This window comes from Cetorhinus maximus, chromosome 3 (assembly GCF_964194155.1).
Source record: "Cetorhinus maximus chromosome 3, sCetMax3.hap1.1, whole genome shotgun sequence".
Taxonomy (NCBI): domain Eukaryota; kingdom Metazoa; phylum Chordata; class Chondrichthyes; order Lamniformes; family Cetorhinidae; genus Cetorhinus; species Cetorhinus maximus.
The window spans coordinates 47,634,011-47,653,585 of record NC_135881.1 but is presented as its reverse complement, the minus strand read 5'-3'; the positions used below and the strand labels follow the sequence as shown (position 1 = coordinate 47,653,585).

General features: G+C 47.5%; 1 protein-coding gene across 1 annotated transcript in view; it reads left to right on the top strand.

The window, feature by feature from the left end:
- myo3a (myosin IIIA) overlaps positions 1-19,575 on the top strand; it is a 599,990-nt gene that overhangs the window by 172,559 nt on the left and 407,856 nt on the right. Inside the window, exons 3-4 of the mRNA XM_078535585.1 lie at positions 8,257-8,361; positions 17,351-17,450. Coding sequence (XP_078391711.1) covers positions 8,257-8,361; positions 17,351-17,450 — 205 coding nt within the window. The remainder of the gene's footprint in view (positions 1-8,256; positions 8,362-17,350; positions 17,451-19,575) is intronic.

The following is a 19,575-nucleotide window of genomic DNA, read 5'->3' as shown; positions in this document are numbered from 1 at the left end:
TTTTTAGCATAATCAGGATCGTTTAGTAAATGTTGTCCACTTGCACAATCACATCTAATGTTGGACACAATATTCTGACTTTTGCATGCACAGGCTGGTTGAGTATAGGTAATACATTGCCTGTTGTGAACAGCCGAAGGGACATGCTGTTTGATACAATCCCCCAGTCATTAGGACGTATGGCCTACATATCTGACATCACACTGACACTGAAATTCATATACTACATTAATTATTTGTGTGGTAGGTAAAACGTCTTTTTGGCTTGACAGCAGCATTCTGTTAGCTTGGCGTACAACTCGTGTTGCTACTGCATAGTAGCAGCATGAAACAGCTAGCTTCACCTGTTGCTCAAAGTTTTGAGACAGCTTACCCTTCCAGGATAATCTGGGGTAGGCTGGGTACTTCCCAGGACCAAAAGTGGTGGCCTTAGGCCCAATCATGACTTTGCTGGATATACAGCGAGCCATGATCTCATCAGGGTAGCCATTATCCCTCAGGATAGCTTTGATGCACCCTATTTTGACATCAAGCTTGCAAAGTGAACAGATAGCTTGGGCCCTATTTACGAGGTTGCCAATGAGGCCAATCTTATAGCGTGTGGAACTGTAGGAATCCCAACTGGAGAAACTGGAGCACTCCTTCTGATTCAAAAGGAACCATCACAAAACATTTTTAAAAAACACTTAGCTGTGTCTCCTGAGAGCTTGATTTTCCTGCTACCAGCTTGGACAGGAGGCCGTTTGGATCTTAGTTCGGTCCATTGTTAAAATGCTGTCTGCCACTGGGACCTAACATCGCCATTTAAATTAGGCCCCTGCACCTCTGGGTTGGGCAGCCTTCCCCTGTCTGTATTAAGGCAAGTAAAAAGCATAGGGGGCAGAAATGTGGCATTACAATCTCTGCTATTTTACCACATGCCCTCCTCCCCCCACCACCTGTTCTGTTCCTGTCGGGTATAGTGTTAAAATCAGCCCTTTACATTTTACAAAACACCAAAATATATTGACTTTTTCTTTAATAGTTTAATCTAACCGCACTTGCTTTTTCAGGTAATTGTGCATTTATACTCCTATGGTGTCTCTGTTTAATTACAATCTTTAGTGTCCTTTCAGAGGGTGCCTTGTTCTTATAAATTATACCACTTCACACTTCTCCATCCTTAATTGCAGCTGCCATCTGTCTCCCTATTCTATTAATCTGTCCATATCTTCCTGGGGTCTTTTACAATCCTCTTCCTTGTTTGCCAAAGCCCGGATTTTAGGAGGGGGCAGCAACATTTTGAGACTGTGTTCCCTACATCTCAGTCCGAATCATCTGAGAACAAAATTGGATGCAGCACAGATCCCTGAAGGTACACCACAGGTCTAAACTTTTTCCAGTCTGAGTAACAAACATTTGTTCGAACTCTTTGAATCCTGTCTATCAACCAATTTTATATTCTTGCTGCTGCATTTCCTCTTAAAAGGCACACAAGAATTTTTCTAACAGACTCTTGTTAGATAACAAAAGCCTTCAGAAAATTTGTGTAACACTATATCCATCCAATTGATCGCTTCTCAAAGAAATTCTAAAAAATTTGTTAAACATGACTTGCTTTTAATAGACCCATTATAGCCTAACCCACGCATTTTATGGTGTTTACTCATTTTATTTCCCAGCCCCAGAGCAGTGAAATAGCCCTGAGATTGACACCTATGACCTTTGGATGGAGTCTCAGACACTTTCCCTATTATCCTGAGGGAAAGCCTATAAACACCATAAACAAAAACAAATGACAAAGCAAAGTATATTTGCTTTGCATTCAAATGTGTGTGCATTGCTTATAAAAAAAGTCTAATGCAATTTAATACAGAATAAAATTTTTTAAAAGCTGCAAATGCCGATATAGTAAAATAAATATGCAGCGTACTTTTCAAATTTGTTCTTTGGCTAGGACAGCAATTGTTGCCCATCCCTAATTGCCCTTTACAAGGTGGTGGTGAGCTTTATTCTTGAACCACTGCAGTCCATTTGGTGTAGGTACACCCACAATGCTGTTAGGTAGGGAGTTTCAGCATTTTGACGCAGTAACAGTGAAGGGATGACAATATAGTTCCAAATAAAGATGGTGAATGGAATCTTCTGCTCTTCCTTGGAGCCAGGAAGGGCATGTAATTAGGTGGGATGGTGGCATATCTGAACCTCACCACCATCCCACCTAATCATATGACCTTCCCGGCTCTACCAGAATTAAGTTTTGGGTGAGAAGGCCCATGGTCCACCTTCCTGCCCTGCTGCCTATTGAGGGCCTGAAGTGGCCAATTAATGACCATTTAAGGGCCTCATCACACCACCACTGGTATTAACCCAGCTGCAGGAGGGCCTTTCACCATGCAGCATGCATGGCATCTAAAATTGCAGCCAGCTTGTCAACTTCTGCAGGGAGGGGGTTCCCTCAATCAGAGGGACTTAGAGCTTGATCAAGGGACTGGACATTGGGAAGGGGGACCCACTGAGAGCCATCCCCATGCTCTTGCTGCCAGCCCCCTACACTCCTCTCTCTGTGGCCCCACCCACAAAACCCCACCCCTCCCCCTCATTACTTAGCTGTGGCCTTGGTCGTTTCACGATCTTGGGACTCCAGTGTCTGTTCTTATAGCTGCAGCCACGGCTGTCTCCAGTGGCACCGTTGAGCACAAGAGCACTTGCCTCTTGGTAGGCAAGACTTCCTCCCCTGGGGTCTTGATTCCAGGGGAAGGCCTGCTGACGGCTTCCCCCTTGCCTGATTGGCTTGTGGTTTGGAAGCCTTCCTGAAAAGAGTTAGCACAGATATATTGCCAGCTCTCCAGCCAGCTGACAAGACCCCCAATGCTTCAACAAGATTCTGCCCAGTGTGTCACATGGAGGGAAAATTTCAGGTGGTGATGTTCCCTTGTGTCTGCTGCCCCTATGCTTCCAGGTGATAGAGGTCACAGGTTTAAAAGGCGCTATCAAAGGAACTTTGGTGAATTGCTGCAGTGCTGTAGATGGTAAGACTGCTGCCAATGTGTATTGTTGGTAAAGGGCATGAATGTTTAAGGTGGTGGATAGGATGCTGACCAAGCACACTGCTTTGTCCTGGATGGTGTCATGTTTCTTGAGTGTTGTTGGAGCTGCACTTATCCAGGCAAGTGGACAGTATTCCATCACACTCCTGGCTTGTGCCTTATAGATGGTGGACAGGCTTTTGAGAGCCAGGAGATGAATTACTCACTGCAGAATTCCAAGCTTCTGATGTGCTCTTGAAACAACAATATTTACAAGGCTGCTCAAGTTCAGTTTCTGGTCAATGGTAACCCCTAGAATGTGGATGGTGAGGGATCCAAAAATAGTAATGCCACTGAATGTCAAGGGGAGATGGTTAGATTCTCTCTTGTTGGAGATGGTCATTGCCTGGCACTTGTGTGGTACGAATGTTACTTGCCACATCAGCCCAAACCTGAATGTAGTCCAGGTGTGGCTTCATGCACACACAGGCTGCTTCAGTGTCTGAGCAGTTGTGAATGGTACCAAGCAATGTGCAATCAAAAGCGAGCATCCCCATTTCTGATCTTATGTTGAAGGGAAGGTCATTGATGAAGCAGCTGAAGATGGTTGGGCCCAGGGCACTACCCTGAGGAACTCCTGCACTGATATCTTGGACTTGAGATAATTGACCTCCAACAACCACAACCATAATGCTTTGTGCTAGATATGGCTCCAACCAGTGAAGTATTTTGCCCCTCATTGACATTGACATCAATTTTTCAAAGGCTCCTTGATGCCATACTTGATCAAATGTTATCTTGATGCCAAGGGCAATTGCTCTCACCTCATCAGGAATTCAGCTATTTTGTCCATGCTTGCCCAAGGCTGTAATGAGATCAAGAGCTGAGTAACTCTGACGAAAGCCAAATTGAGCATTTGCTTGCAGGGTATTGATGAGTAAATGCCGTTTGATAGCACTGTCGATGATCCCTTCCATCACAAGATTAACATTAGATTGATGAGGCTGTATTTGGCTGGATTGGATTTGTCCTGCTTTTTGTGGACAGGATATACCTGGGCAATTTTCCACATTGCCAGGCACATGCCCCTGTTGTAGCTCTACTGGAACAGCTTGGCTAATGGTGCAGCAAGTTCTGGAACACAAATCTTTAGTACCACACTGGGATTTTGACGGGACCCATAGCTTTTTATGTATCCAGTGTGCCTTCACCCATTTGTTGATATTGAATTGGCTGAAGACTGGCATCTATGATAGTGGCGACCTCAAGTGGAGGCCAAGGTGGATCAACCACTCAGCACTTTTGGCTGAAGAGATTGCAAATGCCTCAGCCTTGACTTTTGCACTGATGTGCACTGGCTGCCCCTCATTGAGGATGGGGATAGTTTTCTGGAGCTACATCCTTGTGTTAGCTATTAGCTTGTCCACCACCATTCACAACTGAATGAAGCAGGACTGCATCACACAATCACACAGTGCAGAAGCGGCCCTTCAGCCCATTGAGTCTGCACCGACACGTGAGAACACCTGACCTACCCACCTAACCCCATTTACCAGCACTTGGCCCATAGCCTTGAATGTTATGATGTGCCAAGTGCTCATTCAGATACTTTTCAAAGGATGTGAGGCAACCAGCCTCCACCACCCTCCCAGGCAGCGCATTCCAGACCGTCACCACCCTCTGGGTAAAAAAGTTTTTCCTCACATCCCCCCTAAACCTCCTGCTCCTCACCTTGAAAGTATCTTTCAAGTGAAAATATAAGCAAACATTTCAGGTTCTTCAGTAGTAAAATATATCCCTAGAATAGATAACTAAACCTCTTGTAAATTATCGGAAGTGTTGTTATTTTTATTTAAGATAGATAACTCAAATATAACTGCTTTCCACAAGAAACAGCATAGAAAGCACTGACCCAGCTCCTGCTGCCTATGATATAAGCTGAGCCCATCTCCCTCTGTTCAGCCTGCTGCCACCCATCAAGTTATAACTGCAATCCTGCCTCTCTGTAATGCCAACCAGTTGTACACAGCTCTCTGGGCACTCTTCACTTGACGACCTTTGGACAATGTACAACATTTTGCACCACTTTCAAATATTTTAAGATCTGCTAAAAGACGATTGAACCTATTAGCTGCCTCTTGCTGAAAGTAATTAGCATTTTTGAACTCTCCTAACTATTGCTCTCCCCTCCCCCTTTTTATTTTGGTCATTTCTATAAGGGCTGAATTTTCCCCCTGTCGGGGGCGGGTGAGAGTGAGCACAAACCCAATCGGCGCCCCCCGAATGGGTGTATGCCACCATTTTATGTGGGTGGGCTGATTAAGGCCCACCCAGCATAACGCACACCCGGAAGCGCTGTGCACTCCCTGTGCGAGCGGGGGGGGAGGGGGGTGGGGTGGGATTCCCTGAGTCGGGGCCTGCGCTCTTTCGTGAGAATGCGCGATGCCCACGAAAGAGCGCAGAAATCTCCATGCCTCAGGGAGAATAGTTTAAGTTCTGAAAAATTTAATAAGTAGAAAAAAAATTTAAGGACATGTCCCCTCATGTGAAACTGTCACATGAGCTGGGATATGTCCATTAAGTTTTTCAAAAATTTTTATTCAATTAATAAGCCTTTCATGAAACTTCATCCCGCCTGTGGATGAGGTTTCATGAAAAATACGAAGGCCGCCTGGGCTATTCGTCTGCCCGCCAACATTAAGGTTGGACAGGCAGCATTCTTAACAACTTTAATTACTTTCTTAATGGCCTTAATAGGCCTTTGACAGTTCGGTGGGCGCGCTGCTGATGCGGCTGCATGCCTGCCGAACTGACAATCTGAATGATGCATGGTGATGTCAGGACGCCCGCCCGACATCACCACGCGTCGGCGAGCGGGCCCCGCCCCCGTTCGCCAACCAGAAAATCCACCCCATAAAGGAACTTCTCCAGTCTGGCGCTGCCAAATCTAATGACAGATCCACCCAAAGCATTAAGCTGCGTTTCTCTTTAAGGTACTGACAGCCAGCTTTGCATTTTTAGCATTTCTTGCTTTATTATTATCTACTTTCTCCAGGTCCTCGTCAAAGCTTCATGTCATTATCATGTATCTAACATGGCTCCTCAGTATATATGTAATTACTATTGTAAATATACATATGTTTATTTAATTGCCTTGCATCTCTATATGCACTTTAGCTATTTAAATGTATCAAAGGAGGTTAACTTCCTACACATGTAAAAGGAATTTATTTGAATTAACTACAAAAATGTATCTGCTAGGTAACAGAATACTTACAGAGTAAAAAAGTTCAAATTCTTCTCCTGTTTTTAAATCGCTTCATGGTCTTGTTGCTCCTTAATCCTCACCACCACTGCCAGCCTTCCAATTCTACCCTGCACCACCGCCCCCCCACCCCCAAACACCACTCTGCCACCCAAACTTTCTGTTCCTCTGATTCTGACTACTTTGCATTCCCTTCCCTTAAAATCAAGGCTGGCACCCCAGTGCTGCATTGGGAGCGCTGCATTGTTGGAGGTGCCATCTTCCGAAGGAAATGTTAAACTGAGGCCCCATCTGTCCTCTCAGGTGGACATAAAAGATTCCATGACGTTATTTTGCAGAAGAGCAGGGGAGTTATGTCCTGGACAATATTTATCCCTCAATCAACATCACAAAAACAACAGTTCTGAATAAGAATCACGTTGGACCCAAAAACATTAACCCAGTTTCTCTTTCCACAGACGCTGCCAGACCTGATGAGTTTTTCCATCACTTTCTGTTATTGTTTCAGATCTCCAGCATCCGCAATATTTTGCTATTACAGAAGCAAATTTGCTGTGTGCAAATTAGCTGCTGCATTCCCTAAATAACAAACAGTGACAACACTTCATAAGTACTTAATTGGCTGCAAAGTGCTTTGAGACATCCGGTGGTTGTGAAAAGCCGTATTAAAATGCAAGTCTCTCGCTCCACCGTTGGTAACTGTGCCTTCAGCCAACAAAACCCCTTTGCCTCCTTCTTCTTCCTTATACCTTCCTTTTAAAAAATAATCATCCGAGTTTCAAATCCTCCCATGGTTTCAGCCCTCCCTATCACTGTAGACTCCTCTAACCCAACAGCCCTCCAAGATCTCTGGCCTCCACCAATTCTGGCCTCTTGCGCAACTCCTATTTTCATCTCTTCACCATTAGAGGTCATGCCTTCAGCTTCCTGGCTCTATGCTCTGGAATTCCCTCCAAAAACCTTGCAGCCTCTCCGCCTCTACCTCCTCTTTTAAGATGTTCCTTAAAACCTGCATCTTTTGTCTAAGCTTTTAATCATCTGTCCTAATATCCCCTTATGAAGATCAGGTTTGATAATCACTCCTTTCAATAACTTTACTGAGTGTTACTACATTAAAAGTGCGATATGAATTCAAGTTGTTGTTAATATCTACTTCTTTGACGAGCCTCCCAAACATTTCCTTCTTTCGTTCAGCATCCAATAAAGGACAATGGAAGGTTATTCTCCATTCAAGACACGATGGGGAGAATTTTCTCCCCATCGGGGGGTGCTGGGCAGGAGCAGCGCAGGTGGGCGTGCAGCCGATTGCCGCCCGTGATTGACGGCGAGCCGCCATTTTACGTGGGAGGGCCAATTAAGGCCCACCCAATGTGACGCACACCCAGAAGTGCTGAGCACTCTCTGTGCAAGCAGGGGGAGTAGGCTGAGTCGGGGCCTGCATTCTTTCCCACATGCGCGGGAAAGAGCACAGAAAATTCCCTGAGGCACAGAGCTGCCTCAGAGGGGTTAGTTCGCTTTTTAAAAACTTAAATAAAGAAAGAAAAAAAATTTTAAGACATGTCCCCTCATGTGACAGTGTCCCATGAGCTGGGACATGCCTATGAATTTTAATGAAAAAATTTTTTTGAATTATAAATCATTCATGAAACCTCATCCCGCCCGTGGATGTGGTTTCATGATAAATGTGAAGGCCGCCTGGGCCAACCTTAAGGTTGGACGAGCAGCTATGTTAAGTATTTTAATTGATATTTAAATGGCCTTAACAGGCCTTTGACAGTTCAGTGGGCGTGCAGCCGACTCTGGTGCGTGCCCAATGAACTGAAAATCGGAATGACACGTGGTGACATCAGGATGCTCGCCCGACGTAACCGCACGTCATTTTACGCATTGGCCCACCCCCACTCGCCAATCCGAAGATTCTGGCCTATATAAATGTAAGTCCATGGCCAATGCTGTTGTTACCAATCACTTTCTTTCTTTCAGTTGTGCAATGGAGGTTCTGTGACCGATCTTGCCAAAGGACTACTAAAAAGAGGTGAGAGGATAAGCGAACCAGGCATCGCCTATATCCTACATGAAGCCCTCATGGTAAGATTTATAAACAACAAAAAACTACTGCGGATGCTGGAAATCCAAAACAAAAACAGAATTACCTGGAAAAACTCAGCTGGTCTGGCAGCATCGGCGGAGAAGAAAAGAGTTGACTTTTCGAGTCCTCATGACCCTTCAGCAGAACTGAGTAAAGTTAGGAGAGGGGTGAAACATAAGCTGGTTTAAGGTGGGGGGTGGGATGGGGGGAGAGAAGTTGGGGGGGAGGGGTGGTAGTAGGGACAAGCAAGCAGTGATAGGAGCAGATAATCAAAAGATGTCACAGACAAAGGAACAAAGACGTGTTAAAGGTGATGATATTATCTAAGAGAATGTGCTAATTAAGAATGGATGGCTGGACACTCAAGGTACAGCTCTAGTGGGGGTGAGGTGGAAAGACTGACAGGGCATTACAGGTATAGATTTAAAAATAATGGAAATAGGTGGAAAAAGAAAAATCTATATAAATTATTGGAAAAAACAAAAGGGAGGGGGAAGAAACAGAAAGGGGGTGGGGATGGAGGAGGGAGTTCAAGGTCTAAAGTTGTTGAATTCAATATTCAGTATTCAGTAAATGAATATTGAATTCAACAACTTTAGATCTTGAACTCCCTCCTCCATCCCCACCCCCTTTCCGTTTCTTCCCCCTCCCTTTTGTTTTTTCCAATAATTTATATAGATTTTTCTTTTCCCACCTATTTCCATTATTTTTAAATCTATACCTGTAATGCCATGTCAGTCTTTCCACCCCACCCCCACTAGAGCTGTACCTTGAGTGTCCTGCCATCCATTCTTAATTAGCACATTCTCTTAGATAATATCACCACCTTTAACACGTCTTTGTTCCTTTGTCTGTGACATCTTTTGATTATCTGCTCCTATCACTGCTTGCTTGTCCCTACTACCACCCACCCCCCACAACTTCTCTACCCCCACCCCACCCCCCACCTTAAACCAGCTTATATTTCACCCCTCTCCTAACTTTACTCAGTTCTGCTGAAGGGTCATGAGGACTCGAAAAGTCAACTCTTTTCTTCTCCGCCGATGCTGCCAGACCAGCTGAGTTTTTCCAGGTAATTCTGTTTTTGTTTTGGTAAGATTTATATTTGTGCTTCATGGTGGAATTTTCCGTGCCCGCTGGCGTCGGGCATGTTCAGTGGAGTGAGCGGACAATATGGCGAGAAAGCCAAAATCGGGTTACAATGTTGTGAAACCAGTTTGCAATTGTCTGCTCAGCCCGTCGATGGTGGGCCGCGTTTCCCGCCATCGGATGCCATCAGACGTCGGGAACCTCATTGTAATGCATCAGCATATCATATAAGGCCAGCCCGTCAGTCTCATCCCACCCAGGTGGATCATCTGCCCATGTCGGCGTGATTGCATGTCGATGTGTTTCACAACAGCATATAAAAGCCATGTACTTGGCGGGCTGCACTTTGAGGGGAACATGGAGGTGAGTGCACAGTAACGTTGTGGAGCATTCGCGAGGGACACCTGTTGGACTTCAAGGTTGAGGTGCGATGTGGACGGGGAACAAAGGCTGCCCTGAGGTTCAGGCGACTTTGGCGGGGGGGCAAAGACTGCCCTGCAGTTGAGGCAACATTGCGGGGTGGGGGCGGCAAAGGCTGCACTGTGGTTGAAGATAGCACACAAGCACGTACGGGGTGGGGGGGTGATGGGCAAGGGAAGCGGCCACGCAGCAGGGACACCTTGTATAAAGTGACTATTCCTCTGTAGTTGAGACAGTTATGATTGGAGTCGGGCCTCTGGCTTATCTGCCCAATCAAGCAGTGCAGAGGAATCAAAGTGCCACCATGTGCTTCAGAGCTTTTCATCCCTCCGGCACAAACAGCAAACTAATGAGCATTTTAGTGGACTGCAGAACAGTTGAACGACAGGGCACGTTGAACAATCTCTTTGCTAAAGCTGGCCATGGAGCAGTCACTGGTGGAGGTGCTCACAGCCCATTGCAATGTCATCATCCCGATTTGGACCAGTCTCCCCCATGGTTCAAGCTAACAGTGCAGCCTTGCAGCGCAGGTTAGGAGAATGCCTGCGCCTGAGCTGAGAGCACCGTATGCAGCCCAATGGGCAAAGCTGCTGCCAATTGGCCAGGTGGAGCGGGGCGGAGGCTGGTGGGGTTTCGGGCAGCCATGCAACGCACTAATCCTTGGCCATCCAAGTGGTGGCCAGCACTCTCTGGGATGTGTTAAGCCTTCAGACTTAACAAAGAGAGGTTCTTAGTACACCCATGCTAACCCACTCGCCTCTCTCTTTCATCCTGCGGAAGGAGTACATCAGTATCATGGAGGCTGATGAACTAGCTGTTTGCCTCGTGGGGTACAGAGAGAGAAGATGATGGAGATGAGAGCGACTGAGGCACCCAGATGTGCAGAGGGAGAAGCAACACCCTCTGGACGAATGGGCGGCTGGGGCTCCCGCACTCGCCACCTAAGAGCCACAGCGAGCCATCGCTGGTCGGTGCCTAGCTGTACCCAAGGTCTATAAACACTGCCTTTCATTCCTGCAGATGACCAAGAACCAATGTCACCGAAGACTGCGCATGTCTAGGGAACTGGTTGATCACATCTGCCACCTGCTGCAGGATTTGTTGCCACGTGGACATGGAGGGCATCCACTGCCAATGGCCGTGAAAGTGACTGCGGTGGCCAGTTTCTACTCCAACGGGTCCTTTCAGGGCTTCACAGGTGACCTCTGTGGGATATCACAAGTCTCCGCCCACAGATGCATCCATGAGGTCACAGATGCCATTTATTTGAGGACACACAACTTTGTGCATTTCGCCCAGGACCAGGAGAAGCCAGTGTGCATGAGCGATTGGATTTGCCCAGATCCTGGGTTTCCCACAGGTGCAGAGTGCCATTGACTGGGCTCATGTGGTGTGCAGATCTCCATTGCAACACGTGGTCAACTATGTCAACCACAAGGGAGTCCATTCATTGAATGTGCAGCAGGTGTGCGACCACCACAAACATCCTGCAGGGCTGTGCACGGTTTCCAGGGAATGTGCATGACTCCTACATTCTCAGTCGGTCACAGATCCCTGATGTCTTCCAGGGTCCACAGAAGATGCAGGGATGGCTCCTCGAGGACAAGGGTGCAGAGGCTGTGGCTGATGATACCCGTGCGGTGGCCTCAGATGGCAGCAGAGTGAAAGTGTAACAAGCCACTTGCTGCAATTCGCAGCTTGGTGGAGCAAACCATTGGGATGCTGATAATGAGGTTCCGATGCCTGGACCAGTCTAGTGGAGCCCTGCAATACAGTCCACAGAGGTTGTCATGTATTGTCGTCGCCTGCTGCGCCCTTTACAACCTGGCGCTGCAGCCAGGAAAGAAGTGACTGTGGAGGAGATGACAGAGCTGGAGGTCTCCTCTGATGAAGAGGACATTGACAGTGATGAAGGTAAGGAGGTCCTCGAAGGCGACAATGATGGCGATAAGGCTCTCGCACTGGCCAGAGAAGGCAGGTGCACTCGGGAGGCCCTCATAGCTGCTAGATTTGTGGAAGATGATGACGACATGTAGTGAGGAGAAATAAGATCCTCACATTGCAGCTGTGAACATTTGACTCCAGTCTGGCTTATGGCAGCGCACATACCCTCTGTGATAATGCTCCTGTCCTAGAGACGCAGCAGAAGCCCTAATAGTCACTCCATTGCAGGAGGATGATGACGACATGCAGTGAGGACACTCCATAGACCTTCACATAGCCTCTGCAAATGCTTGACTCTTGTCTGGCCGATGGCAGCTCGCTTGCGCTCTGTGATCAGGTTCGTACTATAGAGACGCAGCCGTGAAACTTTAAAACGATCTGATCCTTTGTCTGCCTTCAGCACCGAACCCCTTCAGGAGCACAGCATCACTGGTCATAGATATTGAAGAGATGGGGGCCAGCCCCAACTCAAAGGTGCTGAGAGCACACAGAGAGAATGATGGCGCCTGCCCACGACATTTTGGTAGCAATGACAAGCATCATCAAGGTGCAGGCATCACTAATGTGTCCAGGGAGTATGAAGCTGGACCATCATTTTGGCTTGAAGGCTGCACGAATCACAGGGAAGAGGCCGTGGACTGAACCATGCTGAACTCTTCTTCCGCCGCCTTCATCTCCGTGCTCACTTCTTTGGGCAGGAGTCCTCCCCCCGATCAACGGATCCTTTTACCCGCCTCCAGTATTCTCCCTCCAACTGGACCCCTCCCTCTGGCCTCTTACCTGCCCTTGATCTTTTCATTGAGAACTGTCGGCGTGACAACGACCGTCTCAATTTCTCTGCTCCTGTCACCCACTCTAACCTGTCTCCTTCTGAACTTGCCGCACTCCGTCCTCTCAGGTCCAACCCTGACTTTGTTATAAAACCTGCTGACAAAGGTGATGCTGTTGTTGTCTGGCATACTGACCTCTACATGGCAGAGTCTGAGCGCCAACTCTCTGACACTTCCTCCTACCTCCGCCAGGACCATGACCCCACCACTGAACATCAAGCCATTGTTTTCAGGACTGTCACTGACCTCATCTCCTCTGGAGATCTTCCCTCCTCAGCTTCCAACCTCATAGTCTCCCAACCTTGAATAGCCCACTTCTACCTCCTCCCCAAAATCCACAAGCAGGCCTGTCCCGATAGGCCGATCGTATCAGCCTGTTCCTGCCCCAGGGAACTCATTTCTTCCTATCTCTTCCCTCTCCCCTTGTCCAGTCTCTTCCCACCTACATCCATGATTCCTCTGATGCCCTACATCACATCAACAATTTCCAGTTCCCTGGTCCTAACCACTTCCTCTTCACCATGGACGTCCAATCCCTCTACACCTCCATCCCCCACCAGGATGGTCTGAGAGATCTCTGCTTCTTCCCTGAACAGAGGCCCAAACAATTCGCATCCACCTCCATTCTCCTCTGTCTGACTGAACTTGTTCTCTCACTGAACAATTTCTCCTTAAACTTGTCTCACTTCCTCCAAATAAAAGGTGTGGCTATGGGAACTCACATGGGCCCCAGTTATGCCTGTCTCTTTATGGGGTATGTGGAACATTCCTTGTTCCAATCCTACTCAGTCTCCCTCCCACAACTCTTGTTCTCGGTACATCGATGACTGTTTCGGTGCCGCTTCATGCTCTCGTCTGGACCTGGGAAAATGTATCAATTTTGCTTCCAATTTCCATCCTTCCATCACTTTCACATGGGCCATCTCCGACACTTCCTTTCGCTTCCTTGACCTCACTGTCTCAATTTCTGGTGATAGACTGTCCATCAATATGTATTACAAGCCCACCGACTCCCACAGCTACCTCAATTATAGCTCCTCACACCCTGCTTACTGTAAGGACTCCAACTCATTCTCTCAGTTCCTTTGCCTCCGTCGCATTTGTTCTGATGATGCCACTTTCCAAAACAGTGTTTCTGACATGTCTTCCTTCTTCCTTAACCGAGGTTTCCCACCCACGGTGGTTGACAGGGCCCTCAATCATGTCCAACCCATCTCCTGCACCTCTGCCCTCACACATTCCTCTCCCTCCCAGAGCCATAATAGGGCCCCCCTTGTCCTCACTTTTCACCCCACCAGCCTCCGCATTCAAAGGATCATCCTCTGCCATTTCCGCCAACTTCAGCACCCTGATCCACTCCACCATCACCCCCAACACTTCAACCCCCTCGCACGGCACCTTCCCATGCAATCTGAGAAGGTGCAACACCTGCCCCTTTACTTCCCCCCTCCTCACCATCCAAGGGCCCAAACACTCCTTTCAAGTGAATGCACTTCCCTCATTTTTGTCTACTGCATTCGCTGCTCCCAATGTGGTCTCCTCTATATTGAAGAGACCAAACGCAGACTGGATGACCACTTTGCAGAACACCTCCGGTCTGTCCGCAAGCATGAACTTGATCTTCCTGGCACTTGTCATTTCAACACACCATCCTGCTCTCATGCCCACATGTCCGTCCTTGGCCTGCTGCAATGTTCCAGTGAAGCTCAACGCAAACTGGAGGAACAGCACCTCATCTTCCGATTAGGCACTTTACAGCCTTCTGGACTTAACATTGAATTCAATAACTTCAGACCATGAACTCTCTCCTCCATCCTCACCCCTTTTTTGATCCCCTTTTTTCTATATTCATTTTTATTTTTTAAATTTTCATTTATTTATTTATTTTTTCGCACTTACTTGCATTCTTATTATTTTTTAAATTTATTTCCATTTTTATTCATTGTTTTATCTCCAGCTTTTAGCCTTTTTGACCTTTTTTCCCACCACCATCCCCTCCCCCCACCCCACCCCACCCCCACTAGGGCCGTCTGTCACTTTCCAGAGTGCTTACCCTGGTTCTGCCATTATCACATTTTGTTTTCCACTCCCAGTGTCACCATTAGCACCTCCTTTAGCCGGTACCACCAGTATTAACAACCCTATGACCTTTTGTTTATGACTTTCACAATCTCTCCTTTGCCACCACCTACTGCTGACCTTCTATCCAGCTTCGCCTATTCTACCCCCCTTAAACAGTATATATTTCACCACACTTCCACTTCCCTTTAGCTCCAAAGAAGAGTCATACGGACTCAAAACATTAACTCTGTCTTTCTCTCCACAGATGCTGTCAGACCTGCTGAGTTTTCCCAGCATTTTTTGTTTTTGTTTCAGATTTCCAGCATCCGCATTATTTTGCCTTTATCCTGGACTGAGACGCCTGCCTTTATCTTGTGCAGTAAGGTTTCACACCTGAGTGACGCGAATCCTGCTCATCAGAACAAGGAGCCATAGACAGGGAGTCATTCTTGGAAGTTTATTGACAATAGCGAACATTACGTACAAGTGATTAACAACCATGCCCAGGCTGTGCAACTAATTCTCCTTAACTTTCCTAACCCTGCCACTACGTCTTGGTGCTCTCTGGACATCCACAGTGGAGGTGGAGGCAGCTTGGTGACTGTTATGCCCTGTTTGTGATGGCAGGCGTCCTCTGGAGGGCTTAGACCTGGAGGGCCCCAGCCTGCTGTTTGGCAGTGGCACCCTCCTCGGCCTGTGGAGCTGGAGCTAATGAGGTCACAGGAAGAGAGGTTTCGGATGGGCCAATTACTCCCAGACTCACCTGGATGGATGGCCCCTGGGGTACACCTGCTGATCCTCCTCCCTAGGGGTGCCCAAGGTCCCCAGGCTGACTTCTTGAGGAGAAGGGGTAGCTGCAGTGAGATCGGGCTGCCCTGCACCCCTCTTATGTACCCACTGTTGGAGGCCAGCTTTGGTGTCAGTGATGGAGTTCAGCCCATGCAGCAGCACAGCAACGACATCCTGGACCAAGGTCTCCATGGTGGCCACCATCCTACCAATGTTGACCTCAGTGCGTTGGCATCCCAGCATTATCATCTCAGCCTGAAGGCAAACGGACTCCTCCATCGTGTCTTGCCATCAGTGGAGCGGACTCCAGGTTGCCAAGCTTGCCTTTGCAGCTCCAGCAATTGTGACATGACCGAGTCCAGAGGCTCGTCATCGAACTCGGACTCAGCAAATTTCTGGCCTCCGAGTGCCAGACACCAGGGAAAACCCTACCACCGCCTGCTGTGGTTCAGAAAGTGCGATGTGCTCATCAGATTGTGATCCTGAGGCTACTTTAAAGTTAAGTCTCACCAAGGTGTGTGTGTCTCTTGTGCTGGTGGAGGGTGTGGGTGATTGCTGTGATGGGACTCCAAGGAGGGTGCCTTCAGACTCATCTGTAGAGGTTGCCTTGGAGCTTGATTGGAGGCCCTAGGTCATGGACTCTGTTGGTTGTTTGGCAGATGTGCCTGCGAAAGTAAGGAGAGATAATTAGTGCATGGCAGTGGCCTGTGAAACAGGACACATCACTCACAGCATGGTTGTCTGATGGATGGTGCACTGCTAGATTCTCACTTGGTAGAGCACCACCGACCTCACCGTCAGCACATGAATGATCCAGATTCTCGCCAGCCAGCTGGATGGCTGTTTTTTCAAAGTCTGTGAGGACCTTGATTTCAGACATTCCTCCACCAGTCTGCGACCTCTCCCTCTTGTGTGCCAGCTTGTCCTGCATGAATAGAGATGGAGAGAGTGTAAGCAGAATGCTTGCCAAGCTGGATAATAAGTATGCCTGGCATATGTGGGTGGTGATTGTTTCCATGGATGGGGTGAGGACAACGAAGGTGTGTGTGAGAGAGTGAATGGTGATGTCCCTTGAACTGGCAGTGAGTGATGGCCCTGGGGATGTGTGATGGGTTTGCGAGTGTGTGAGTTGGGAGCGATGGGAAGAGTGACTTACCCTGGCAGAATGGAGGAGATCATTCATTCTCTTGCAGCACTGTGTGGCTGTCTTCTTTTGCAGGCATTGGAGCTGACCACCGCTACTACTGTATTCCCAAGCCGGATTGGTGATATTGCTGCCCTTCCTGCGGCCAAAGTGGGAGGTAGAGGACATCACAGCGAGCCTCCACTGCTCCAAAAGGCGGTCAAGGGATGCAACATTGAACCTGGGGGCTGCAGTCTTTTTGCCTTTTGGGGCCATGTCTTCTTTGCAGCAGTCGTGGGCTGGAAGCACTGAGAGGTGTGCACGCGGCTGCAGTTTAAATATGGTGCCCGGCATGATGAAGCAGCAAGATGATGCCGTGGTAGGCGAATGAGATCCCGCCTGCCATGGAAATGGCGTGTTTCCCAGGAATGCATAATTAATGCGGCGGGTTTGGGAATACAGCATGAAAAGCCACCATTGTGGCCGGTGGGTAAAAGATTGTTTTTACCTGCCCACTAACACACTTAGTCCAAATCTGGGACAATTTCATCCTTAGCATTTAGAATCCTTCAGTTCAACATGAAGCATTACACAGATATTCAGCCCCAGCTGCAGTGAATGCTATGCAGGTGGCCCACAAGTGTTAAAAATGGCTCACTTCATTATGTTTATTAGGCATCTAGGTTTTACTTGCTTCAAGAATAATATAACTGTCATCGTTGATTTTCTTAGGGTCTGAAACATTTACACAGCAACAAGACAATTCATCGTGACATCAAGGGCAATAACATCCTATTAACAACAGAGGGAGGCATCAAACTTGTGGATTTTGGTATGTAGCAATTTGCATGCAGCCGAAGGAGCCAATCATTCTTTTCAGCAGTTTTGCAAAAGTAATCAGGCTGACTAAACAGGAGGCAGTTTAAGCAGGAATGTACAGCCAGAAGCTGTAAGGATTCTATCCGAGAAGCAAAAGAATTCATTTGCACCCAGTGTGTGTGTGCAGCTGTCTGTGTGGAGGATGAGGGGAAGAGTAATAAGAAATACAGGAATTTGGCAGGTTTGGGAAGCCACCAATATGCACCAAGCTTGTCACAGCTGGACAAACTATTTCTGTTTTTATCTCCACACCTAAAATGTTTTTTTTTATATTTGTTCATGGGATGTGGGTGTCGCTGGCTAGACCAGCATTTATTGCCCATCCCTAATTGTCCTTGTTCAGAGGGCATTTTAAGAGTCAACCACATTATGTTATAGTTATAGAAATCATAACTAATACTGAGGACATAACTGTAAAGTAATTGTGCATATGGTGAAAGAAAACATGGAGCCAGGAAATCAGTTCCTTAAATGCAAACATCCTTCAGTGGAAAAAGGCCTTGTGACCAATTTTTAAGGGGCAGCATTAGACGAGGAAGGAGGAGGGGACTTCAGTATAGAAGGAGTGATTTGAACCCTGGTGGACTAGCAGAAACTGCCATTAGCCCAAAGCCATCAACATCCTGCACTAGTCCGCAAACTACCATTTTAACCGTGAAGAAGTTGAGAGGGGCGACCATAGGCAACCAATAGCTCCTCCTTTAAAGGTGCAGATTCTGATCAGAGGTTGGCTGCCAATTTAACTGGGCAGGGAAGCTGTTATGTTTTCACACTGGAACAGCCTAGCAAGAATCAGAATCACGGCCCGAATGCAAGATGCTTTTTTTTAAACTTTTGAGAGTCCAGAAGGACTCCGATTGCAAGGTCCTCCAGAAACTGCTGACTGCTGGCGAATGATCATGCATTACTACCTGCCAGTCAGTTGCTACTGCCACTGCCCTATTGGTTTTGGGCAGGCAACAGTGTTGGAGGGCTGGATTTTACCAGCCTTCTAGGACTGGCTAGGAAGCAGTGGGTGGGGGGGGGGGTAAGTGGTGGGTTACAGGAGGGGTGCGCCCTGAAGTGGTGAGGGAAGACCGGGGGTGAAATGCCTGTTACCTTCCTGCCACCATGGCATTTTACCAGACACGGGGAGGGTGGCTGGGGGGGGGGGGTGCTCCACCATGTGGTCAGACTGTCAGGTGAACCCTGGTCACTTCCCTGAAGGCTCAGTAGGGCCCTCCTAATTGGGCACTGTTGTACAGTGGCTAAGTTGTGCTATCAGTGATAGAGGTGATCCGCAGACATTTGTCCACGCAACTCTCCTATTGGTTGCTACAGATCATGTGATCTTCCTTAACAAGGATTATTCTTAAAGGTGCATTACACACTAAATAAAATGATAATTACTACATTCTTCCCCCTTTAACTTGGCTATATATATTATATTTACAAGTACATATTTTTTAAGGCAACATAATATTTACACTGGGTAAGGAATTTACAAGTTCAGTCTTTCAGGTGGTTTCCTGTTATGTGTGGAACATCTTGGCTCCACAACTTCAGATTCTTTGTCAGAAACCTCCTTTTACAGAGGTGCCTGAACATCAGGTGTTTCGGCGGGCACTTGCAGTTCTGTATCCTCAACTCCGACAGGAATACCTGACACGTCATCCCTGGGTTGAGTATCCTCAACAGGAAACACTGATCCGGTAATGATCACTGGTGGAACCAAATCTTGGGGCTGAATCTTCGGCTCAGCAAGTGGGTGCATAGCCCACTTGCCAAGGCGTAAAATGACACGGTGTGATGTCGGGCGTGCGTCCCAATGTCACTGCGCGTCATTTAGATTTTCAGTTCAGCGGGCGTGCAGCTGAGTTGGCTGCGCGCCCGCCGAACTGTCAAAGGCCTATTAAGGCCATTAATGAACTAATTAAGCCTATTGAGAAAGTTGCCCGTCCAACCTTAAGGTTGGCGGGCAGGCGAAGAGCCCAGGCGGCCTTCACATTTTACATAGCACCTCATCCATAGGCGGGATGAGGTTTCATGAAGGGTTTATAAATTAAATAAATTTTTTCATTAAATTTCATTGACATATC